The sequence below is a fragment of the Pseudophryne corroboree genome, chromosome 1 (assembly GCF_028390025.1).
Source record: "Pseudophryne corroboree isolate aPseCor3 chromosome 1, aPseCor3.hap2, whole genome shotgun sequence".
In the NCBI taxonomy this organism is placed as follows: Eukaryota; Metazoa; Chordata; class Amphibia; order Anura; family Myobatrachidae; genus Pseudophryne; species Pseudophryne corroboree.
This window is the reverse complement of record NC_086444.1, coordinates 118,618,412-118,642,088: the sequence shown is the minus strand read 5'-3', so window position 1 is coordinate 118,642,088 and position 23,677 is coordinate 118,618,412. Positions and strand designations below refer to the sequence as shown.

General features: G+C 50.7%; 1 protein-coding gene across 25 annotated transcripts in view; it reads right to left on the bottom strand.

The window, feature by feature from the left end:
• Positions 1 to 23,677, bottom strand: part of DDX4 (DEAD-box helicase 4) — a 1,188,488-nt gene that overhangs the window by 732,969 nt on the left and 431,842 nt on the right. For 17 of the 25 annotated variants that reach the window (XM_063962294.1, XM_063962347.1, XM_063962463.1 and 14 more), the window contains one exon: positions 22,318 to 22,350. The exons of the other annotated variants lie outside the window; for them this stretch is intronic. In XM_063962294.1, coding sequence (XP_063818364.1) covers positions 22,318 to 22,350 — 33 coding nt within the window. The remainder of the gene's footprint in view (positions 1 to 22,317; positions 22,351 to 23,677) is intronic. 25 annotated transcript variants of the gene reach the window in all.

The window sequence follows — 23,677 nt, the reverse complement described above, 5'->3', positions numbered from 1 at the left end:
AGGAAGTAACGAATCCTGTCCTGAAGTTTCAGGACTTTCTCCTGAGACAGAAACAACTGCTGGTTGTGAGTGTCCAAAAGTGCTCCCAGATGCACCATGCTCTGAGCAGGGATCAGGAATGACTTCTTCCAGTTGATGAGCCACCCGTGGGCTTGCAGAAACCGGACCGTCACACCTAGATGACGCAGGAGAAGTTCTGAGGAATTTGCCAGGATTAACAAGTCGCCCAAATACGGCAGTATCCTGACCCCTTGACGGCGGCGTACCACCATCATCACCATGACTTTAGTGAAGACTCGCGGAGCCGTTGTTAAACCAAAAGGTAACGCCCGAAACTGGTAATGGCAGTTGCCAATCGCAGGTATTGCGGATGAGACACTGCAATAGGAATATGCAGGTAAGCATCCTGTATGTCCAGGGAGACCATGTAGTCCCAGGATCCAAGGCCAGAACTGTAGAGCGAAGGATTTCCATAAGGAACTTGGAAACCTTCACAAACCTGTTCAATGCCTTGAGGTTGAGAATGGGCCGGGAGGACCCATTCAGTTTCGGGACTAGAAACAGCGGAGAATAGTACCCCCGGCCCCTCTGAGCAAGAGGCACCTGTACTACGACTCCTGTATCCAGGAGGGGCTGTACCACCGAATGTAGAGTGTTTGCCTTTGTCTTGTCCAATGGCACATCTATCTGGCAAAATCGATGAGGGGGTCGGTTTTTGAAGGCTATGGCGTAACCTCGAGTGACGACTTCCCATACCCAGGCATCTGAAGTGGTCGTCAACCATTACTGGTTATACCCTAGAAGCCAGCCCCCCACCCTGGGATCATGCGGCAGGCTTATCTGTCTTGGAAGCTGGCTGACGGGCCGCCCAGGATCTTTTGGGCTTAAGCTTACCAGGTTTGGAAGTGCGGGCCTGCTTGTTGTACGCCTGACGTTTTGCTTTACCTGAAGGACGAAAGGGGCGAAAGGAAGTACCTTTAGCCTTCAACACAGAAGGAGCAGTACTTGGCAGACAGGCAGTTTTGGCAGTAGCCAAGTCAGCCACAATCTTATTTAAATCCTCCCCAAACAAAATATCTCCCTTAAAAGGGAGTACCTCCAGGGTTTTTCTAGAGTAAAGATCTACAGACCAGGATCTCAGCCACAATATCCGGCGAGCCAGGACTGACGTAGTAGAGAACTTGGCTGCCAGGATACCGGCATCAGCAGCCGCCTCTTTAATATAACGAGAAGCTGTGACAATATAAGACAAGCATTGTCTAGCATGGTCAGAGGAGATTTCAGCATCTAACTCCAAGGCCCATGCTTCAATGTCCTCTGCAGCCCAAGTAGCTGCAATAGTGGGCCTTTGTGCAGCACCCGTGAGGGTGTAAAATCGCTTTCAGACAACCCTCCACACGTTTATCCGAAGGCTCTTTTAGAGACGTGACGGTGGTGACCGGTAGAGCCAAGGAAACCACCATCCTAGCCACATGCGAGTCCACTGGAGGAGGCGTTTCCCAATTCTTAGACAGCTCCGGCGCGAGGGGATAGCGAGCCAGCATCATCTTTTGAGGCACAAGCTTCGTGCCCGGTTTTCCCAGTGTTCCTGACGTATATAAATTAGGTGGTCAAAGTGGAGGTAAAACTTGTTCAATCACCTTCTGACGCTTGGACCTATCTGGTTTCTTAGGAGGAACGGATGGCTCGGGATCTTCCGTAATCTGTAAAATTAACTTAATAGCCTCCAAAAGATCAGGAACATCCACTCTCCTTATCAGCCGTATCTGAGTCAGAACCTGTGGGGTCAGTGTAAGTGACTTCTTCATCCGACGAGGTGTCAGTGATAGCAGTGGATTATGAGGAGACAAGCGTTCGCTTAGAGGACCCCTTGGACGTAGGCGAGCGACAGTCAGACTTTTTAGTAGTCAGGGACTGGTTCAACTAATTTATTTGAGCAGATAAATCGTCCGCCCACGGCAGGTTATCTGCAGGGACCACATACGGTTGCACCGGCATTGGGGGTCCCATAGGGGGTGTTCGTTTATGAACTAGCGTATGCAGAAGCGTGGAAAAACTTGCTCACGGCGGATCATTATTTGCCCCCGTTGCCACAGTCCAACTGGGGGGCAAGGAGTCCCCAGAACCAGAGCCCAAAGCTGCTATATTCTCCTCATAGGTATCTGCGGATTCAGCAACACCGGCAGTGTGTTCAGCCCCAGAACTGTTACCCTAATAAGCAGACATGATATAACTTGCAGTATCAGGTAACAGTACAATTTGTCAGCAGCACAATACCTCTAGCCCAAACACCTGCGCAGTGTAGTCAGCACCAGCAGAGATAAAGGAGAGATATGGTGACTAAATCACAGAGAAAAATACGTAATACAGTATATCTTTGTGAAAATCCTATATTAGATAAAACCTAACGCATCAAGCCCCCTCAGGTTACAGAATATAGGGATAGCAGGTTGAGTGGAAGACACGAAATGGACACCACTCAGCTATCAAATGCACACACAAATAGTAACAGTCTGTACAATGCAGAGGTTATTACTAACAATAATACTGCACTGGACTAGCTTACACAGCTATATAACAATAGATATAACAGTACACTGTAAGAACTGGATGTATATCACTGGGTAATTGTACTAGGAAACCCAGACTAAGTGCACTCTTTCTTAACTAACACTGACTAAAAAAGGCAGGTAGAATACTTAAGTGTCTTGTAAAGTCACAGCACTGACAACCAGGCGGCTTTACATAGGAGGATTTGCCCAAGCATTCCCAAGAACAGTGAGCTGAGGGATAATGGCGCCGCAGACACTGCCAGGGAGTGAGGGAGAGAGATATGCAGCTCCAGGGCGGGAACATTTGCAGAAAATGGTGCCCTGGGGCTGGGGGAGTGGCTTCAGGTCCAAACTCTATCCCCCTGCTGGCAAAACCACCGGGTACTGTGGGCTCTAATAAAACGGTTTATAGAGAAAACCTGACCAGTCCCATGCCCTGGTGATCTAGTGGGATCACCTGTACTGCCACAGTGTCTACCGCCAGCGTGTGCGGCCCGCCTCCCACTGACCGCGCCGGGACCCACTTACCACCTCCCGAAGCGCGGCCACGCGATCCCAGAGAGCTCCCGTCGTGTGTGCCTGACCATGAAGAAAACCGGAGCCTCCTGCTGTAGTTACCTAGCAACCAGGGCTCGGTAGTGTACAGCGCCGCTGGGGAGAGTCGGAGCTGCAGCCGTGAATGTCCATTGACATGTAACACAGCTGCTGCCCTTGAAGTCTTCACTTTTTACCTCAGAAAAAAAGCTCTTATGGCTCCCTGGAGAAAGCCCTCTGTTAAGTGCCTGCTACTGCAGCACCAACTACAAACCTGAGATCCTGCGCAGGGAGGCGGGGTGATATAGGTGGCGCTATGCATTCTGGGAACAGTCAAAGCTTTGAGCCTTTTGGTGCCTCGGATCAAGATCCTACTCTACACCCCATTGTCCATTCCTTGTGGAGCCCAGTGAACCCCGCAGCAGAAATAAGGTAAGGACCATGGGGATTATACCAAAGCTCCCAAACGGGCGGGAGAGTGCGGATGACTCTGCAGCACCGAATGGGCAAACACAAGGTCCTCCTCAGCCAGGGTATCAAACTTGTAGAACTTTGCATAAGTGTTTGAACCCGACCAAGTTGCTGCTCGGCAAAGCTGTAATGCCGAGACCCCTCGGGCAGCCGCCCAAGAAGAGCCCACCTTCCTTGTGGAATGGGCTTTCACTGATTTTGGTAGCGGCAATCCAGCCGCCGAATGAGCCTGCTACAGATCCAGCGAGCAATAGTTTGCTTTGAAGTAGGAGCACCCAGCTTGTTGGGTGCATACAGGATAAACAGTAACTCAGTTTTCCTGACTCTCACCGTTCTGGCTACATAAACCTTCAAAGCCCTGACCACATCTAGCAACTCGGAATCCTCCAAGTCACGAGTAGCCACAGGCACCACAATAGGTTGGTTCATATGAAAAGATGACACCACTTTTGGCAGAAATTTGCGGACGGGTCCGCAATTCCGCCCTGTCCATATGGAAAACCAGATAGGGGCTTTTATGTGACACAGCCGCCAATTCTGACACACGCCTAGCTGAAGCCAAGGCTAACAGCATGACCACCTTCCACGTGAGAAATTTTAACTCCACGGTTTTAAGTGGCTCAAACCAGTGTGATTTCTGTAAACGCAACACCACGTTAAGATCCCAAGGTGCCACTGGAGGCACAAACGGGGGCTGAATATGCAGCACAGCCTTTACAAACGTCTGAACTTCAGGAAGAGAAGCCAGCTCTTTTTGAAAGAAAATGGATAGGGCCGAAATCTGGACCTTAATGGAACCCAATTTTAGGCCCAAAGTCACTCCCGACTGTAGGAAGTGAAGGAAACGGCCCAGCTGGAATTCCTCTGTAGGGACATTCCTGGCCTCAGACCAAGCAACATATTTTCGCCATATACGGTGATAATGTTGAGCCGTCACGTCCTTCCTAGCCTTTATCAGCGTAGGAATAACCTCATCCGGAATGCCTTTTTCCGCTAGGATCCGGCGTTCAACCGCCATGCCGTCAAACGCAGCCGCGTTAAGTCTTAGAACAGACAGGGCCCCTGTTGCAACAGATCCTGTCTTAGAGGTAGAGGCCATGGTTCCTCTGTGAGCATTTCTTGCAGCTCTGGATACCAAGTCCTTCTTGGCCAATCCGGAACAATGAGTATTGTTCTCACTCCTCTTTTTCTTATGATTCTCAGCACCTTGGGTATGAGAGGAAGAGGAGGAAACACAAACCGACTGGAACACCCACGGTGTCACTAGTGCGTCTACAGCTATCGCCTGAGGGTCTCTTGACCTGGCGCAATACCTATGTAGCTTTTTGTTGAGGCGGGATGCCATCATGTCCACCTGTGGCAGTTCCCACCGACCCGCAATCTGCGCGAAGACTTCTTGATGAAGTCCCCACTCTCCCGGGTGGAGGTCGTGTCTGCTGAGGAAGTCTGCTTCCCAGTTGTCCACTCCCGGAATGAACACTGCTGACCGTGCTCGTACGTGATTCTCCGCCCATTGAAGAATTCTGGTGGCTTCCGCCATTGCCACCCTGCTCCTTGTGCAGCCTTGGCGGTTTACATGAGCAACTGCGGTGATGTTGTCTGATTGAATCAGCACAGATTGGTTGCGAGGCAGGGTCTCTGCTTGACTTAGGGCGTTGTATATGGCCCTTACTTCCAGGATGTTGATGTGAAGGCAAGTCTCCTGACTTGACCACAGACCCTGGAAATTTCTTCCCTGTGTGACTGCCCCCCCACCCTCGGAGGCTTGCATCCGTGGTCACCAGGATCCAGTCCTGAATGCCGAATCTGCGGCCCTCGAGAAGGTGAGCACTCTGCAGCCACCACAGAAGAGAAACCCTGGCCCTGGGGGATAGAGTGATCAGCCAATGCATCTGTAGATGCGATCCGCACCACTTGTCCAGCAGATCCCATCGAAAGGTCCTCGCATGGAACCTGCCGAAGGGAATGGCCTCGTATGATGCCACCATCTTTCCCAGGACTTGCGTGCAGTGATGCACCAACACCTGTTTTGATTTTAAGAGGTCTCTGACCAGTGTCATGAGTTCCTGAGTCTTCGTCGGGAGAAAAACCTTCTTCTGGTCTGTGTCCAGAATCATGCCCAGGAAGGGCAGACGCGTCGTAGGAATCAGCTGCGACTTTGGAATATTCAGAATCCAGCCGTGCTGTTGTAACACCTCCCGAGAGCGTGCTACGCTGATCAGCAACTGCTCTCTGGACCTCGCCTTTATGAGGAGATCGTCCAAGTACGGGATAATTGTGACTCCTTGCTTTCGCAGGAGCACCATCATTTCTGCCATTACCTTGGTAAATATTCTCGGTGCCGTGGAGAGACCAAACAGCAACGTCCGAAATTGGTAATGACAATCCTGCACCACAAATCTGAGGTACTCCTGACGAGGCGGATAAATGGGGACATGAAGGTAAGCATCCTTTATGTCCAGAGACACCATAAAATGCCCCTCCTCCAGGCTTGCGATGACCGCTCTGAGCGATTCCATCTTGAACTTGAACCTTTTCAGGTATATGTTCAGGGATTTTAAATTCAATATGGGTCTGACCGAACCGTCCGGTTTCGGTACCACAAACATTGTCGAATAGTAACCCCTTCCCTGTTGAAGGAGAGGAACCTTTACCACCACCTGCTGGAGATACAATTTGTGAATTGCAGTTAACACTAGTTCCCTCTCTATGGGGGAAGCTGGCAGGGCCGATTTGAAGTAACGGTGAGGGGGCATCACTTCGAATTCCAGCTTGTATCCCTGAGACACAATCTCTATAGCCCAGGGATCCACCTGTGAGTGAACCCGCTTGTGGCTGAAATTTCGGAGACGCGCCCCCACCGGGCCTGGCTCCGCCTGTGGAGCCCCAGCGTCATGCGGTGGATTTAGTGGAAGCCGGGGAGGACTTCTGTTCCTGGGAACTAGCTGTATTGTGCAGCTTCGATCCTCTACCCCTGCCTCTGGCAAGAAAGGACGCACCTCGGACTTTCTTGCCTTTTTGTGATCAAAAGGACTGCATTTGGTAATACGGTGCTTTCTTAGGTTGTGAGGGAATATATGGCAAAAAATTTGACTTTCCCGCCGTAGCTGTGGAGACCAGGTCCGAGAAACCGTCCCCAAACAATTCCTCACCCTTGTAAGGTAAAACCTCCATGTGCCTTTTTGAGTCGGCATCGCCTGTCCATTGCCGAGTCCACAGGACCCTTCTGGCAGAAATCGACATCGCATTTATTCTAGAGCCCAGTAGGCTAATGTCTCTTTGAGCACCTCTCATATATAGGACAGCGTCTTTTATATGCCCCAGGGTTAGTAATATAGTATCCTTGTCCAAGGTATCAAGTTCCTCAGATAAGGTATCTGTCCATGCTGCTGCAGCACTACACAACACGGCCGACGCAATCGCTGGCCGTAGTAAGGTACCTGAATGTGCATAAATGGACTTCAGGATACCCTCCCCTGCTTTCTATCCGCAGCATCTTTAAGGGTGGCCGTATCCTGTGACGGCAGGGCTACCTTGGATAAGCGTGTTAAAGCTTTGTCTACCCTAGGGGAGTATTCCCAGCGTAACCTGTCCGTTGGCGGGAAAGGATACGCCATAAGCATCAGTTTGGAAATCTGCAGTTTTCTATCTGGAGATTCCCAAGCTTTTTCACATAACTCATTTAACTCATGTGAAGGGGGAAAGGTCACCTCTTGCCTTTTCTCCCCATACATATAAACCATCTTGTCAGGGACTGGGGTTTCATCTGTGATGTGCAACACATCTTTCATTGCTATAATCATGTAGCGGATGGCTTTAGCCATTTTAGGCTGCAACTTTGCATCATCGCCATCGACACTGGAGTCAGAATCCGTGTCGATATCCGTGTCAACAATTTGGGATAGTGGGCGCTTCTGAGACCCTGACGGCCTCTGCGATGTAGGATCAGGCATGGGTTGAGACCCTGACTGTCCCAAGGCTTCAGCTTTATCCAACCTTTTATGCAAGGAATTAACATCATCATTTAAAACCTTCCACATATCCATCCAATCGGGTGTCGGTGGCGACCCCACATTCATTTGTACCCGCTCTGTTTCCACATAGCCTTCCTCGTCGAACATGCCGACACAAGAGTACCGACACACCACACACAGGGGATGCTCTATTTGAAGACAGTTCCCCCACAAGGCCATTTGGAGAGAGAGAGAGAGAGAGAGAGAGAGAGAGAGAGAGAGAGAATATATGCCAGCACACACCCCAGCGCTATATGACCCTGGAATCACACAGTAACTTAGCCAGTAGCCGCTGTTATAATGATTTTTGAGCCAAATTTATGTGCCCTCCCTCTCTTTTTACCCTCTTTCTACAGTGATTCTGCAGGGGAGAGCCTGTGGAGCTTCCTCTCAGCGGAGCTGTGGAAAGAAAATGGCGCTGGTGAGTGCTGAGTTAGAAGCCCCGGCCCCTCAGCAGCGGGCTTCTGTCACGCGTTTTGTGTGTAAAATAATGGCGGGGGCTCATGCATATATACAGTGCCCAACTGTATATATGCCCACTTTTGCCAAGAGGTTCACAATTGCTGCCCAGGGCACGCCTCCCCCAACCCCCCCCCCCCAACCCCCCCCCCCCCCCCCTGCACCCTACAGTGACCGGAGTGTGTGGGTTTGGTGTGGGAGCAATGGCACACAGCTGCAGTGCTGTGCGCTACCTCATATGAAGACTGGAGTCTACTGCCGCAGATTTCGAAGTCTTCTTGCTTCTCACGCCGGCTTCCGGCTCTGCGAGGGGGACGGCGGCGCGGCTCCGGGATCGGACGATTAAGGGTGCGTTCCTGTGTGCGATCCCTCTGGAGCTAATGGTGTCCAGTAGCCTAAGAAGCAGGACCTATCTTCAGTGAGTAGGGCTGCTTCTCTCCCCTTAGTCCCACGTAGCAGAGAGTCTGTTGCCAGCAGATCTCTCTGAAAATAAAAAATCCGAACAAAATACTTTCTTCTTAGCAAGCTCAGGAGAGCTCACTAAGTTGCACCCAGCTCGTCCGGGCACAGATTGAAACTGAGGTCTGGAGGAGGGACATAGAGGGAGGAGCCAGTGCACACCAGTATCCTAATTCTTTCTTAAAGTGCCCTGTCTACTGCGGAGCCCGTCTATTCCCCATGGTCCTTACGGAGTCCCCAGCATCCACTAGGACGTTAGAGAAATACGTATTAGAGCATATCTTGTAAATATCCTATAAAAATAAAACCTGACGAACCAAGCCCCCTCAGGTTATAGAATATAGGGATTGAGCAAGTTGAGTGAGAGACACGACTACTCAGCAAGCTAATGCACACAGTCACAGTTGTACAATGCAGAGGTTATTACTAACAATAATACTGCACTGGACCAGCTTATATAGCTATGTAGTCAATAGATATAACACTGCACAGTAAGAACTGGACGTATATCACAGGGTAATTGTACTAGAAAACCCTGACTAAATGCACTCTTAACTAACACTGTCTAAGTGACAGGTAGAATACTTAAGTGTCATGTAAAGTCACAGCGCTGTCAACCAGGCGGCTTTACACAGGAGGATTTGCCCAAGCAGTCCCAGGAACAGTGTAGCTGAGAAATGGCGCCCAAACACTGACAGGGAGTGAGGGAGAGACAGATATGCAGCTCCAGGGCGGGAACATTTGCGGGAAATGGCGCCCTGGGGCTGGGGGAGGGGCTCCAGGTCTAAGCCTTATCCCCCTGCTGGCAAAACCACCGGGTACTGCGGGCTACTAATAAAATGGTTTTAAGGGAAAACCTGACCTGCACCCATGCCCTGGTAATCTAGTGGGATTGCCTGTACTGCCACAGTGTCCACCGCCAGCGCGTGCGGCCCGCCTCCCATTGACCGCGCCGGATCGCGATAAAGTACGGGTCCCGCAAGCGGGACCCACTCACCACCTCCCGAAGTGCGGCCACGCGAACCCGGAGAGCCCCCGTCGTGTGTGCCTGACCATAGAAGAAACTGGAGCCTCCTGCTGTAGTTACCCGGCAACCAGGGCTTTGGAGTGTACAGCACCGCTGGGGAGAAATGGAGCTGCAGCAGTGAATGTCACTAGACATGTACACACTTGCTGCAGCCCTTGTAGTCTTCACTTTTCCTCTCAAAAAGCTCTTCTTAGGGCTGCCCAGAGCAGCCCCTCTATTATGTGCCTGCTATCTGCGGCACCAACTACAAAACTGAGCTACTGTGCAGGGAGGCGGTGTTATATAGGAGGCGGCGCTATGCATTCTGGGAACAGTCAAAGCTTTTCAGCCTGTTGGTGCCTCGGATCAAGATCCTACTCTACACCCCAATGTCTATCCTTGTGGAGCCCAGTGTACCCCGCAGCAGAAAGATTGTCCAGATATGGGACTATGGTCAGGCTCACGAAGCACATGAACTCCATTTTGAACTAGTAAAAGCTGAGAAAAAGGATTCAAAGATTTGAGGTTCAGAATTTGCCCGACAGTGCTGTCTAGTTTGGGAACCACAAAAGTACGAGTAGAAAGACTCCTTGCGCTGGAGAAAGGGTAACCAGCACCAGGACCTCAGAGACCAGTAACTTAGCAACTGCGTGCTTTAACACTTTGCTCTTATACTCTGAGACTGTAAGGCTTGTCTTGAACCATGGCGGAGGTTGAAATGCAAACTCAATCCGGTATCCATAGTAAATTAGATTACGGACCCAGATTTTGGGACCGTTATCAAGCCAAACATCCTGAAAATCGAAAAACACGAGTTATTGTCAGACAGTCGAGATATTTGGCAGAGTTTGAGGGTTTATTTTTACATCTTCTCTAAACTAAAAGAATTAAAAAAAAAATCATAAAACTCTTGAGATGGGTGGTGCACATGCCAGACATGGAATAACCCACCTATGACTATTAGTGCTCCCTCATGTCCATACTGCTGTACTCATTAGCCCTAGAGTACTTTTTCCCTACAGATACATGTATTTTCAGGTCTTAAAACACAATGTTTTGTGCATACTTGATTTCTCTGACGTCCTAGTGGATGCTGGGAACTCCGTAAGGACCATGGGGAATAGCGGCTCCGCAGGAGACTGGGCACAAATAGAAAGCTTTAGTACTACCTGGTGTGCACTGGCTCCTCCCCCTATGACCCTCCTCCAAGCCTCAGTTAGATTTTTGTGCCCGAACGAGAAGGGTGCACACTAGGGGCTCTCCTGAGCTTCTTAGTGAAAGTTTTAGTTTAGGTTTTTTATTTTCAGTGAGACCTGCTGGCAACAGGCTCACTGCATCGAGGGACTAAGGGGAGAAGAAGCGAACTCACCTGCGTGCAGAGTGGATTGGGCTTCTTGGCTACTGGACACCATTAGCTCCAGAGGGACAGCTCACAGGCCCAGCCTTGGAGCTCGGTCCCGGAGCCGCGCCGCCGGCCCCCTTACAGAGCCAGAAGCAAGAAGAGTCCGGCAAATCGGCGGCAGAAGACATCCTGTCTTCCACAAGGTAGCGCACAGCACTGCAGCTGTGCGCCATTGCTTCTCAGCACACTTCACACTCCAGTCACTGAGGGTGCAGGGCGCTAGGGGGGGGCGCCCTGAGCAGCAATAGAAACACCTTGGCTGGCTAAAAATACATCACATATAGCTCCTGGGCTATATGGATGAATTTTAACCCCTTCCAGATTTTCACAAAAAAGCGGGAGAAAGGCTGCCGAGAAGGGGGCGGAGCCTATCTCCTCAGCACACAGGCGCCATTTTCCCTCACAGCTCCGCTGGAAGGACGTCTCCCTGACTCTCCCCTGCAGTCCTGCACTACAGAAACAGGGTAAAAAAAGAGAGGGGGGCACTAATTGGCGGGTGATTAACAATACAGCAGCTATAAGGGAGAAACACTTATATAAGGTTGTCCCTATATCTATATATAGCGCTCTGGTGTGTGCTGGCATACTCTCCCTGTCTCCCCAAAGGGCTAGTGGGGTCCTGTCCTCTATCAGAGCATTCCCTGTGTGTGTGCTGTGTGTCGGTACGTTTGTGTCGACATGTATGAGGAGGAAAATGATGTGGAGGCGGGGCAATTGCCTATAATAGAGATGTCACCCCCTAAGGAGTCGACACCCGAGTGGATGGCTTTATGGAAGGATTTACGTGACAGTGTCAGCTCCTTACAAAAGACGGTTGATGACATGAGACAGTCGACTAATCAGCTGGTCCCTGTCCAGGCGTCTCAAAAACCATCAGGGTCTCTAAAAAGGCCGTTACCTCAGGTGGTGGATACTGACGTCGACACGGATACTGACTCCAGTGTCGACGGTGAGGAGACAAACGTGACTTCCAGTAGGGCCACACGTTACATGATCACGGCAATGAGAGAGGTGTTAAACATTTCTGATACTGCAAGTGCCACTAAAAAGGGTATTATGTGGGGTGTGAAAAAAACTACCTGTAGTTTTTCCTGAATCAGACGAATTAAATGAGGTGTGTGATGAAGCGTGGGTTTCCCCCGATAAAAAAACTGATAATTTCAAAAAAGTTATTGGCATTATACCCTTTCCCGCCAGAGGTTAGGGCGCGTTAGGAAACACACCCTAGAGTGGATAAAGCGCTCACACGCTTATCAAAACAAGTGGCGTTACCGTCTCCTGATACGGCCGCCCTCAAGGAACCAGGTGACAGAAAACTGGAGAATATCCTTAAAAGTATATACACACATACTGGTGTTATACTGCAACCAGCAATCGCCTCAGCCTGGATGTGCAGCGCTGGGGTGGCTTGGTCGGATTCCCTGACTGAAAATATTGATACCCTGGATAGGGACAGTATATTGTTGACTATAGAGCATTTAAAAGATGCATTTCTATATATGCGGGATGCACAGAGGGATATTTCCACTCTGGCTTCAAGAGTGAGTGCGCTGTCCATTTCTGCCAGAAGAGGATTATGGACGCGACAGTGGTCAGGTGATGCGGACTCTAAACGGCATATGGAAATATTGCCTTATAAAGGGGAGGAGTTATTTGGGGTCGGTCTATCGGACCTGGTGGCCACGGCAACTGCTGGGAAATCCACATTTTTACCCCAGGTAACCTCTCAACATAAGAAGACGCCGTCTTATCCGGCTCAGTCCTTTCGTCCCCATAAGAGCAAGCGGGCAAAAGGTTCCTCTTTTCTGCCCCGGGGCAGAGGAAGGGGAAAAAGACTGCAACAGACAGCCACTTCCCAGGAACAAAAGCCCTCCCCCGCTTCTGCCAAGTCCTCAGCATGACGCTGGGGCCTTACAAGCGGACTCAGGCACGGTGGGGGCCCGTCTCAAGAATTTCAGCGCGCAGTGGGCTCACTCGCAAGTGGACCCCTGGATCCTGCAAGTAGTATCTCAGGGGTACAAATTGGAGTTCGAGACGTCTCCCCCTCGCCGGTTCCTGAAGTCTGCTTTACCAACGTCTCCCTCCGACAGGGAGGCCGTATTGGAGGCAGTTCACAAGCTGTATTCCCAGCAGGTGATAATCAAGGTACCCCTCCTGCAACAAGGGAAGGGGTATTATTCCACGCTGTTTGTGGTACCGAAGCCGGACGGCTCGGTGAGACCAATTTTAAATCTGAAGTCTTTGAACACTTACATACAGAGGTTCAAATTCAAGATGGAGTCACTCAGAGCAGTGATCGCGAACCTGGAAGAGGGGGACTATATGGTGTCTCTGGACATCAAAGATGCCTACCTCCATGTCCCCATTTACCCTTTTCATCAAGGGTACCTCAGGTTTGTAGTACAAAACTGTCACTATCAGTTTCAGACGCTGCCGTTTGGATTATCCATGGCACCTCGGGTCTTTACCAAGGTAATGGCTGAAATGATGATTCTTCTTCGAAGAAAAGGCGTTTTAATTATCCCTTACTTGGACGATCTCCTGATAAGAGCAAGATCCAGAGAACAGTTAGTAGTCGGAGTAGCCCTATCTCAGGTAGTGCTACGGCAGCACGGCTGGATTCTAAATGTCCCAAAATCGCAGCTGGTTCCGACAACACGTCTTCTGTTCCTAGGGATGATTCTGGACACAGTCCAGAAAAAGGTGTTCCTTCCGGAGGAGAAAGCCAGGGAGTTATCCGAACTGGTCAGAAACCTCCTGAAACCGGGGCAAGTCTCCGTGCATCAATGCACAAGAGTCTTGGGAAAGATGGTAGCTTCCTACGAAGCGATTCCATTCGGCAGATTCCACCTAAGAACGTTCCAGTGGGATCTGCTGGACAAATGGTCCGGATCGCATCTTCAGATGCATCAGCGGATAACCCTGTCTCCAAGGACAAGGGTGTCTCTTCTGTGGTGGTTGCAGAGGGCTCATCTTCTAGAGGGCCGCAGATTCGGCATTCAGGACTGGGTCCTGGTGACTATGGATGCCAGCCTGAGAGGCTGGGGAGCAGTCACACAAGGAAGAAATTTCCAGGGCTTGTGGTCAAGCCTGGAGACATCACTTCACATAAATATCCAGGAGCTAAGGGCCATCTACAATGCTCTAAGCCTAGCACGACCTCTGCTTCAAGGTCAGCCGGTGCTGATTCAGTCAGACAACATCACCGCAGTCGCCCACGTAAACAGACAGGGCGGCACAAGAAGCAGGAGGGCAATGGCAGAAGTTGCAAGGATTCTTCGCTGGGCGGAAAATCATGTGATAGCGCTGTCAGCAGTATTCATTCCGGGAGTGGACAACTGGGAAGCAGACTTCCTCAGCAGGCACGACCTCCACCCGGGAGAGTGGGGACTTCACCCAGAAGTCTTCCACATGATTGTGAACCGTTGGGAAAAACCAAAGGTGGACATGATGGCGTCACGCCTCAACAAAAAACTAGACAGGTATTGCGCCAGGTCACGGGACCCTCAGGCAATAGCTGTGGACGCTCTGGTAACACCGTGGGTGTACCAGTCAGTGTATGTGTTCCCTCCTCTGCCTCTCATACCCAAGGTACTGAGAATCATAAGAAGGAGAGGAGTAAGGACTATACTCGTGGCTCCGGATTGGCCAAGAAGGACTTGGTACCCGGAACTTCAAGAGATGCTCACGGAGGACCCGTGGCCTCTACCTCTATGAAGGGACCTGCTCCAGCAGGGACCCTGTCTGTTCCAAGACTTACCGCGGCTGCGTTTGACGGCAAGGCGGTTGAACGCCGGATCCTGAAGGAAAAAGGCATTCCGGATGAGGTCATCCCTATCCTGATAAAAGCCAGGAATGATGTAACCGTGCAGCATTATCACCGTATTTGGCGTAAATATGTTGCGTGGTGCGAGGCCAGGAAGGCCCCTACAGAGGAATTTCAACTGGGTCGTTTCCTGCATTTCCTGCAAACATGACTGTCTATGGGCCTAAAATTAGGGTCCATTAAGGTTCAAATTTCGGCCCTGTCGATCTTCTTCCAAAAAGAACTGGCTTCAGTTCCTGAAGTTCAGACGTTTGTCAAAGGGGTGCTGCATATACAGCCTCCTTTTGTGCCTCCAGTGGCACCTTGGGATCTCAATGTGGTTTTGGGGTTCCTAAAATCACATTGGTTTGAACCACTCACCACTGTGGACTTAAAGTATCTCACATGGAAAGTGGTAATGCTATTGGCCCTGGCTTCAGCCAGGCGCGTGTCAGAAATGGCGGCTTTATCCTATAAAAGCCCTTACCTAATTTTTCATACGGACAGGGCAGAATTGAGGACTCGTCCTCAATTTCTCCCTAAGGTGGTTTCAGCGTTTCACCTGAACCAGCCTATTGTGGTACCTGCGGCTACTAGGGACTTGGAGGACTCCAAGTTACTGGACGTAGTCAGGGCCCTGAAAATATACGTTTCCAGGACGGCTGGAGTCAGAAAATCTGACTCGCTGTTTATCCTGTATGCACCCAACAAGCTGGGTGCTCCTGCTTCTAAGCAGACTATTGCTCGTTGGATTTGTAGTACAATTCAGCTTGCACATTCTGTGGCAGGCCTGCCACAGCCAAAATCTGTAAAAGCCCATTCCACACGGAAAGTGGGCTCATCTTGGGCGGCCGCCCGAGGGGTCTCGGCTTTACAACTTTGCCGAGCAGCTACTTGGTCAGGGGCAAACACGTTTGCTAAATTCTACAAATTTGATACCCTGGCTGAGGAAGACCTGGAGTTCTCTCATTCGGTGCTGCAGAGTCATCCGCACTCTCCCGCCCGTTTGGGAGCTTTGGTATAATCCCCATGGTCCTTACGGAGTTCCCAGCATCCACTAGGACGTCAGAGAAAATAAGAATTTACTTACCGATAATTCTATTTCTCATAGTCCGTAGTGGATGCTGGGCGCCCATCCCAAGTGCGGATTGTCTGCAATACTTGTACATAGTTATTGTTAAACTAAATCGGGTTATTGTTGTAGTGAGCCATCTTTTCTAGAGGCTCCTCTGTTTATCATACTGTTAACTGGGTTCAGATCACAAGTTATACGGTGTGATTGGTGTGGCTGGTATGAGTCTTACCCGGGATTCAAAATCCTTCCTTATTGTGTACGCTCGTCCGGGCACAGTATCCTAACTGAGGCTTGGAGGAGGGTCATAGGGGGAGGAGCCAGTGCACACCAGGTAGTACTAAAGCTTTCTATTTGTGCCCAGTCTCCTGCGGAGCCGCTATTCCCCATGGTCCTTACGGAGTTCCCAGCATCCACTACGGACTATGAGAAAATAAGATTTTACTTACCGATAAATCTATTTCTCGTAGTCCGTAGTGGATGCTGGGGACTCCGTCAGGACCATGGGGATTAGCGGCTCCGCAGGAGACAGGGCACAAAAATAAAGCTTTAGGATCAGGTGGTGTGCACTGGCTCCTCCCGCTATGACCCTCCTCCAAGCCTCAGTTAGGATACTGTGCCCGGACGAGCGTACACAATAAGGAAGGATTTTGAATCCCGGGTAAGACTCATACCAGCCACACCAATCACACCGTACAACTTGTGATCTGAACCCAGTTAACAGTATGACAACGTAGGAGCCTCTGAACAGACGGCTCACAACAAGAACAACCCGATTTTTTTGTAACAATAACTATGTACAAGTATTGCAGACAATCCGCACTTGGGATGGGCGCCCAGCATCCACTACGGACTACGAGAAATAGATTTATCGGTAAGTAAAATCTTATTTTCTCTGACGTCCTAGTGGATGCTGGGGACTCCGTCAGGACCATGGGGATTATACCAAAGCTCCCAAACGGGCGGGAGAGTGCGGATGACTCTGCAGCACCGAATGAGAGAACTCCAGGTCCTCTTTAGCCAGGGTATCAAATTTGTAGAATTTTACAAACGTGTTCTCCCCCGACCACGTAGCTGCTCGGCAGAGTTGTAATGCCGAGACCCCTCGGGCAGCCGCCCAGGATGAGCCCACCTTCCTTGTGGAATGGGCCTTGACAGATTTAGGCTGTGGCAGGCCTGCCACAGAATGTGCAAGTTGAATTGTGCTACAAATCCAACGAGCAATCGTCTGCTTATAAGCAGGAGCACCCAGCTTGTTGGGTGCATACAGTATAAACAGCGAGTCAGATTTTCTGACTCCAGCCGTCCTTGAAATATATATTTTCAATGCCCTGACAACGTCCAGCAACTTGGAATCCTCCAAATCGCTAGTAGCCGCAGGCACCACAATAGGCTGGTTCAGGTGAAACGCTGACACCACCTTAGGCAGAAAATGAGGACGCGTCCGCAGTTCTGCCCTGTCCGAATGGAAAATCAGATATGGGCTTTTATACGATAAAGCCGCCAATTCTGACACTCTCCTGGCTGAAGCCAGGGCCAGTAGCATGGTTACTTTCCATGTAAGATATTTCAAATCCGCCGATTTGAGTGGCTCAAACCAATGGGATTTGAGAAAATCCAAAACTACATTAAGGTCCCACGGAGCCACTGGGGGCACAACCGGGGGCTGTATATGTAGTACTCCTTTTACAAAAGTCTGGACTTCAGGAACTGAAGCCAATTCTTTCTGGAAGAAAATCGACAGGGCCGAAATTTGAACCTTAATGGACCCCAACTTGAGGCCCATAGACAATCCTGTTTGCAGGAAATGTAGGAATCGACCCAATTGAAATTCCTCCGTGGGGGCCTTCCTGGCATCACACCACGCAACATATTTTCTCCAAATGCGGTGATAATGTTGTGCAGTCACCTCCTTCCTGGCTTTAACCAGTGTAGGAATGACCTCTTCTGGAATGCCTTTTTCCCTTAGAATTCGGCGTTCAACCGCCACGCCGTCAAACGCAGCCGCGGTAAGTCTTGGAATAGACACGGTCCCTGCTGAATCAGGTCCCGTCTTAGAGGTAGAGGCCACGGATTTTCCGTGAGCATCTCCTGAAGTTCCGGGTACCAAGTTCTTCTTGGCCAATCCGGAGCCACGAGTATCGTTCTTACTCCCCTTTGCCGTATAATTCTCAGTACTTTGGGTATGAGAGGCAGAGGAGGAAACACATACACTGACTGGAACACCCACGGTGTTACCAGAGCGTCCACAGCTATTGCCTGAGGGTCTCTTGACCTGGCGCAATACCTGTCCAGTTTTTTGTTGAGGCGAGACGCCATCATATCCACCTTTGGTTTTTCCCAACGGTTCACAATCATGTGGAAGACTTCTGGATGAAGTCCCCACTCTCCCGGGTGTAGATCGTGTCTGCTGAGGAAGTCTGCTTCCCAGTTGTCCACTCCCGGAATGAATACTGCTGACAGTGCTATCACATGATCTTCCGCCCAGCGAAGAATCCTTGCAGCTTCTGCCATTGCTCTCCTGCTTCTTGTGCCGCCCTGTCTGTTTACGTGGGCGACTGCCGTGATGTTGTCCGACTGGATCAACACCGGCTGACCCTGAAGCAGGGGTTTTGCCAGGCTTAGAGCATTGTAAATCGCTCTTAGCTCCAGTATATTTATGTGAAGAGACATCTCCAGGCTTGACCATACTCCCTGGAAGTTTCTTCCCTGTGTGACCGCTCCCCAGCCTCTCAGACTGGCATCCGTGGTCACCAGGACCCAGTCCTGTATGCCGAATCTGCGGCCTTCTAACAGATGAGCACTCTGCAACCACCACAGAAGAGACACCCTTGTCCGTGGCGATAAGGTTATCCGCTGATGCATCTGCAGATGCGATCCGGACCATTTGTCCAGCAGATCCTACTGAAAAGTTCGTGCGTGGAATCTGCCGAATGGGATTGCTTCGTAAGAAGCCACCATCTTTCCCAGGACTCTTGTGCATTGATGCACAGACACTTTTCCTGGTTTTAGGAGGTTCCTGACAAGTTCGGATAACTCCTTGGCTTTCTCCTCCGGAAGAAACACCTTTTTCTGAACCGTGTCCAGAATCATTCCCAGGAACAGCAGACGTGTTGTCGGGGTCAACTGAGATTTTGGAAAATTCAGGATCCACCCGTGTTGTTGCAGCACTACTTGGGTTAGTGCTACTCCGTCCTCCAGCTGTTCTCTGGACCTTGCCCTTATCAGGAGATCGTCCAAGTAAGGGATAATTAATACGCCTCTTCTTCGCAGAAGAATCATCATTTCGGCCATTACCTTGGTAAAGATCCGAGGTGCCGTGGATAATCCAAACGGCAGCGTCTGAAACTGATAATGACAGTTTTGCACCACGAACCTGAGGTACCCTTGATGTGAAGGGCAAATTGGGACATGCAGGTAAGCATCTTTTATGTCCAGGGACACCATAAAGTCCCCTTCTTCCAGATTCGCTATCACTGCTCTGAGTGATTCCATCTTGAACTTGAATTTTTGTATGTACAGGTTCAAAGATTTCAGATTTAGAATAGGTCTTACCGAGCCGTCCGGCTTCGGTACCACAAATAGCGTGGAGTAATACCCCTTTTCCTGTTGTAGGAGGGGTACCTTGACTATCACCTGCTGAGAAAACAGCTTGTGAATGGCTTCCAATACCGTCGCCCTGTCTGAGGGAGACGTTGGCAAAGCAGACTTTAGGAACCGGCGAGGGGGAGACTTATCGAATTCCAACCTGTAACCCTGAGATACTACCTGCAGGATCCAGGGGTCCACCTGTGAGCAAGCCCACTGCGCGCTGAAATTCTTGAGTCGACCCCCCACCGTTCCTGAGTCCGCTTGTAAAGCCCCAGCGTCATGCTGAGGGCTTTGCAGAACCCGCGGAGGGCTTCTGTTCCTGGGAAGGAGCTGCTTGCTGCCCTCTCTTACCCTTTCCTCTGCCTCGGGGCAGATATGACTGTCCTTTTGCCCGCTTCTTATAGGACCGAAAGGACTGCGGCTGAAAAGACGGTGTCTTTTTCTGTTGGGAGGGGGTCTGAGGTAAAAAGGTGGATTTCCCGGCAGTTGCCGTGGCCACCAAATCCGATAGACCGACGCCAAATAATTCCTCCCCTTTATACGGCAATACTTCCATATGCCGTTTGGAATCCGCATCACCTGACCACTGTCGTGTCCATAAACTTCTTCTGGCAGATATGGACATCGCACTTACTCTCGATGCCAGAGTGCAAATATCCCTCTGAGCATCTCGCATATAAAGAAAAGCATCCTTTAATTGCTCTAAAGTCTGTAAAATACTGTCCCTATCCAGAGTATCAATATTTTCAGTCAGGGAATCCGACCAGACCACCCCAGCACTGCACATCCAGGCTGAGGCGATGGCTGGTCGCAGTATAACACCAGTATGTGTGTATATACTTTTTAGGGTAGTTTCCAGCCTCCTATCAGCTGGATCCTTGAGGGCGGCCGTATCAGGAGACGGTAACGCCACTTGTTTTGATAAGCGTGTGAGCGCCTTATCCACCTTAGGGGGTGTTTCCCAGCGCGCCCTAACCTCTGGCGGGAAAGGGTATAATGCCAATAACTTTTTTGAAATTAGCACTTTTCTATCTGGGTTAACCCACGCTTCATCACATACATCATTCAATTCCTCTGATTCAGGAAAAACTACAGGTAGTTTTTTCACCCCCCACATAATACACCTTTTTGTGGTACTTGTAGTATCAGAGATATGCAAAGCCTCCTTCATTGCCGTGATCATATAACGTGTGGCCCTACTGGAAAATACGTTTGTTTCTTCACCGTCGACACTAGATTCAGTGTCCGTGTCTGGGTCTGTGTCGACCGACTGAGGTAAAGGGCGTTTTACAGCCCCTGACGGTATCTGAGACGCCTGGGCAGGTACTAACTGGTTTTCCGGCCGTCTCATGTCGACAACTGATTTTTGTAATGTGCTGACATTATCACGTAATTCCATAAACAAAGCCATCCATTCCGGTGTCGACTCCCTGGGGGGTGACATCACCATTACCGGCAATTGCTCTGCCTCCACACCAACATCGTCCTCATACATGTCGACACACACGTACCGACACACAGCAGACACACGGGGAATGCTCTATTGAAGACAGGACCCCACTAGCCCTTTGGGGAGACAGAGGGAGAGTTTGCCAGCACACACCCAAGCGCTATAATATATATGGGAACAACCCTATATAAGTGTTGTATCCTTATAGCAGCTTAAATATAGTAATATCGCCAAAAAAAGTGCCCCCCCTCTCTGTTTTACCCTGTTTCTGTAGTGCAGTGCAGGGGAGAGTCCTGGGAGCCTTCCTCACAGCGGAGCTGAGCAGGAAAATGGCGCTGTGTGCTGAGGAGAATAAGCCCCGCCCCCTATTTCGGCGGGCTCTTCTCCGGAGTTTGTGAGATCTGGCAGGGGTTAAATACATCCATATAGCCTCAAGGGCTATATGTGATGTATTTTTTAGCCATAAAAAGGTATTATACATTGCTGCCCAGGGCGCCCCCCCAGCGCCCTGCACCCTCCGTGACCGCTGTGTGAAGTGTGCTGACAACAATGGCGCACAGCTGCAGTGCTGTGCGCTACCTCAGGAAGACTGAAAAGTCTTCTGCCGCCTGCTTCTGGACCTCTTCCATCTTCGGCATCTGCAAGGGGGGTCGGCGGCGCGGCTCTGGGACCGGACTCCATGGCTGGGCCTGTGTTCGATCCCTCTGGAGCTAATGGTGTCCAGTAGCCTAAGAAGCCAATCCATCCTGCACGCAGGTGAGTTGACTTCTCTCCCCTAAGTCCCTCGATGCAGTGAGCCTGTTGCCAGCAGGACTCACTGAAAATAAAAAACCTAAACTTTTTCTAAGCAGCTCTTTAGGAGAGCCACCTAGATTGCAACCTGCTCGGACGGGCACAAAAACCTAACTGAGGCTTGGAGGAGGGTCATAGGGGGAGGAGCCAGTGCACACCACCTGATCCTAAAGCTTTATTTTTGTGCCCCGTCTCCTGCGGAGCCGCTAATCCCCATGGTCCTGACGGAGTCCCCAGCATCCACTAGGACGTTAGAGAAATAGAATTATCGGTAAGTAAATTCTTATTATTTATGCCATTGTGATATACTTCATGACCGTATAGTATAGCACATTGAGCTGTTCTGCAACTTTTCCAAGCGTTTTCAGGGAGGGTGTCTGACGTCCGCTCCAGCCCCGATCAGCCTGTTCTCATTATACTGAATGGGCTGTGCACAAATTGCAGAAAGATTTGTGCAGCTCAGCATACACATGCGATCGCCCACTTGCACAGTGAATTTACATTCCTCCTCCTTCCCCCCCACCCCACCCCACCCGGGGGCATCGCCTATCGGAACACAGGACAGCAAAGATAGCAGTCCAGTGATTACGTCTGAATCACCCTTTTTATCAGTTAATGTATTGCGTTTTTGCTGTTATTTCAAAATTCAATAAAAAACTACTCAATTTAAAAAAAATATAAAAAATACATCAATAGTGAATGTAAACTCACCTCTGTCGAAACTGCCCCTGTCAGATCTATTCCCTAAAATGATAGCATGATTTAAACTTTTTGCAAACAGTTCTTCCAAAATATAAATTAAGAATTGTTTTTTTTTAATATGAAATGTGTTTGAAACAGTGGTGGGGGAGGATGTAGAGCAGTGATTTTCAACCTATTTTCACTCGCGGCACACCGAACAATATTTTAAAATTGCCACGGCGAGATTTCCGGTGGGTGGCGCATTCAAGATGGCCACATCTTAACTGAGCTCTGCTCACAATAGCCCCATCAATCATCATCTGCTAATTTCCCAGTCACTAACTCGAGATATACCAACGGGATTGCCTTCCCCTAGAGCCTTGGGGTACCCGCTAGTGACTCTTCCGGAAAGATTCATTGGGTGGGAGCCCTGTTCCCCGGAGTCGGGCCCGTGCTTGGGCCGCCGCGTGGTGAACGTCCTCGTTCCCCACCCTCCCGTCTGAGTTACCCTGTGATAGTTACCGGCTGGCTTGCCGCTCCCCTACTCGGACCTCAGTGGAGACTGCTGTTTCATCCCCTCGGACCACCATCTCCCCGCCGGCTGGCCGGGAGTCCTGCGCGGGTGCCCGTGGAGCTGCTTCCGGGACGCCTGATCCACTAACGAACCGGTGAGTGTAGAGGTGGGCGCCCTCACCTACTGCTTGGAACTGTGCAGGCGGCCTGCGGGCTGGGGTGATCGGGGCTCCGTCACCCGGGCAGTCGCTTTGCTCCCATCCGCCCCTACTCACCTGCCGGGCTGATTGTCGTCTGTCTGGCCTCCCGTGGCGATGCGCTGGTCCCGCCACTCGGTGTGTCTGACTCCCCGAGGATCTTCCTCACTGTGGACGCTGCCCTGATCTCCCTGGAGAACTGGTCGCTGGTCCCTGTTCGGCTGCCGTCGGGGGTGCGGGGCTCTGGACGCCCGCGCTTTCCGCCCTCCCATCTGAGTTGCCTTGTGGATGTGGCCGGCCGGCTTGCTGTTCCCCTACTCTGGTCTCGGGGGAGGCCGCTGTTTCGCCCCCTCGGACCACCATCTCCCCGCCGGCTGACAGGGAATCCTGCACGGGTGCATGTGAAGCTGCCTCTGGGACGCCTGATCCGCTGAAGGGCCGGTAAGTGTGGAAGTTGGCACCCATACAGATTGCTTGGAGCTGTGCTGACGGCCTACGGACTGGGCTGTTTGGGGCTCCGTCATCATGATTGCCGCTTTGATCTCATCCGCCCCTACTCACCTACAGGACTGACTTCCGTTGGTCTGGCCACCTGCGGCGCCCCATTGGTCCCGCCGCTCGGTGTGCCGTGCTCCCTGGGGATTCTCCCTATCGCGAATGCTGCCCTGATCTCTCTGGAG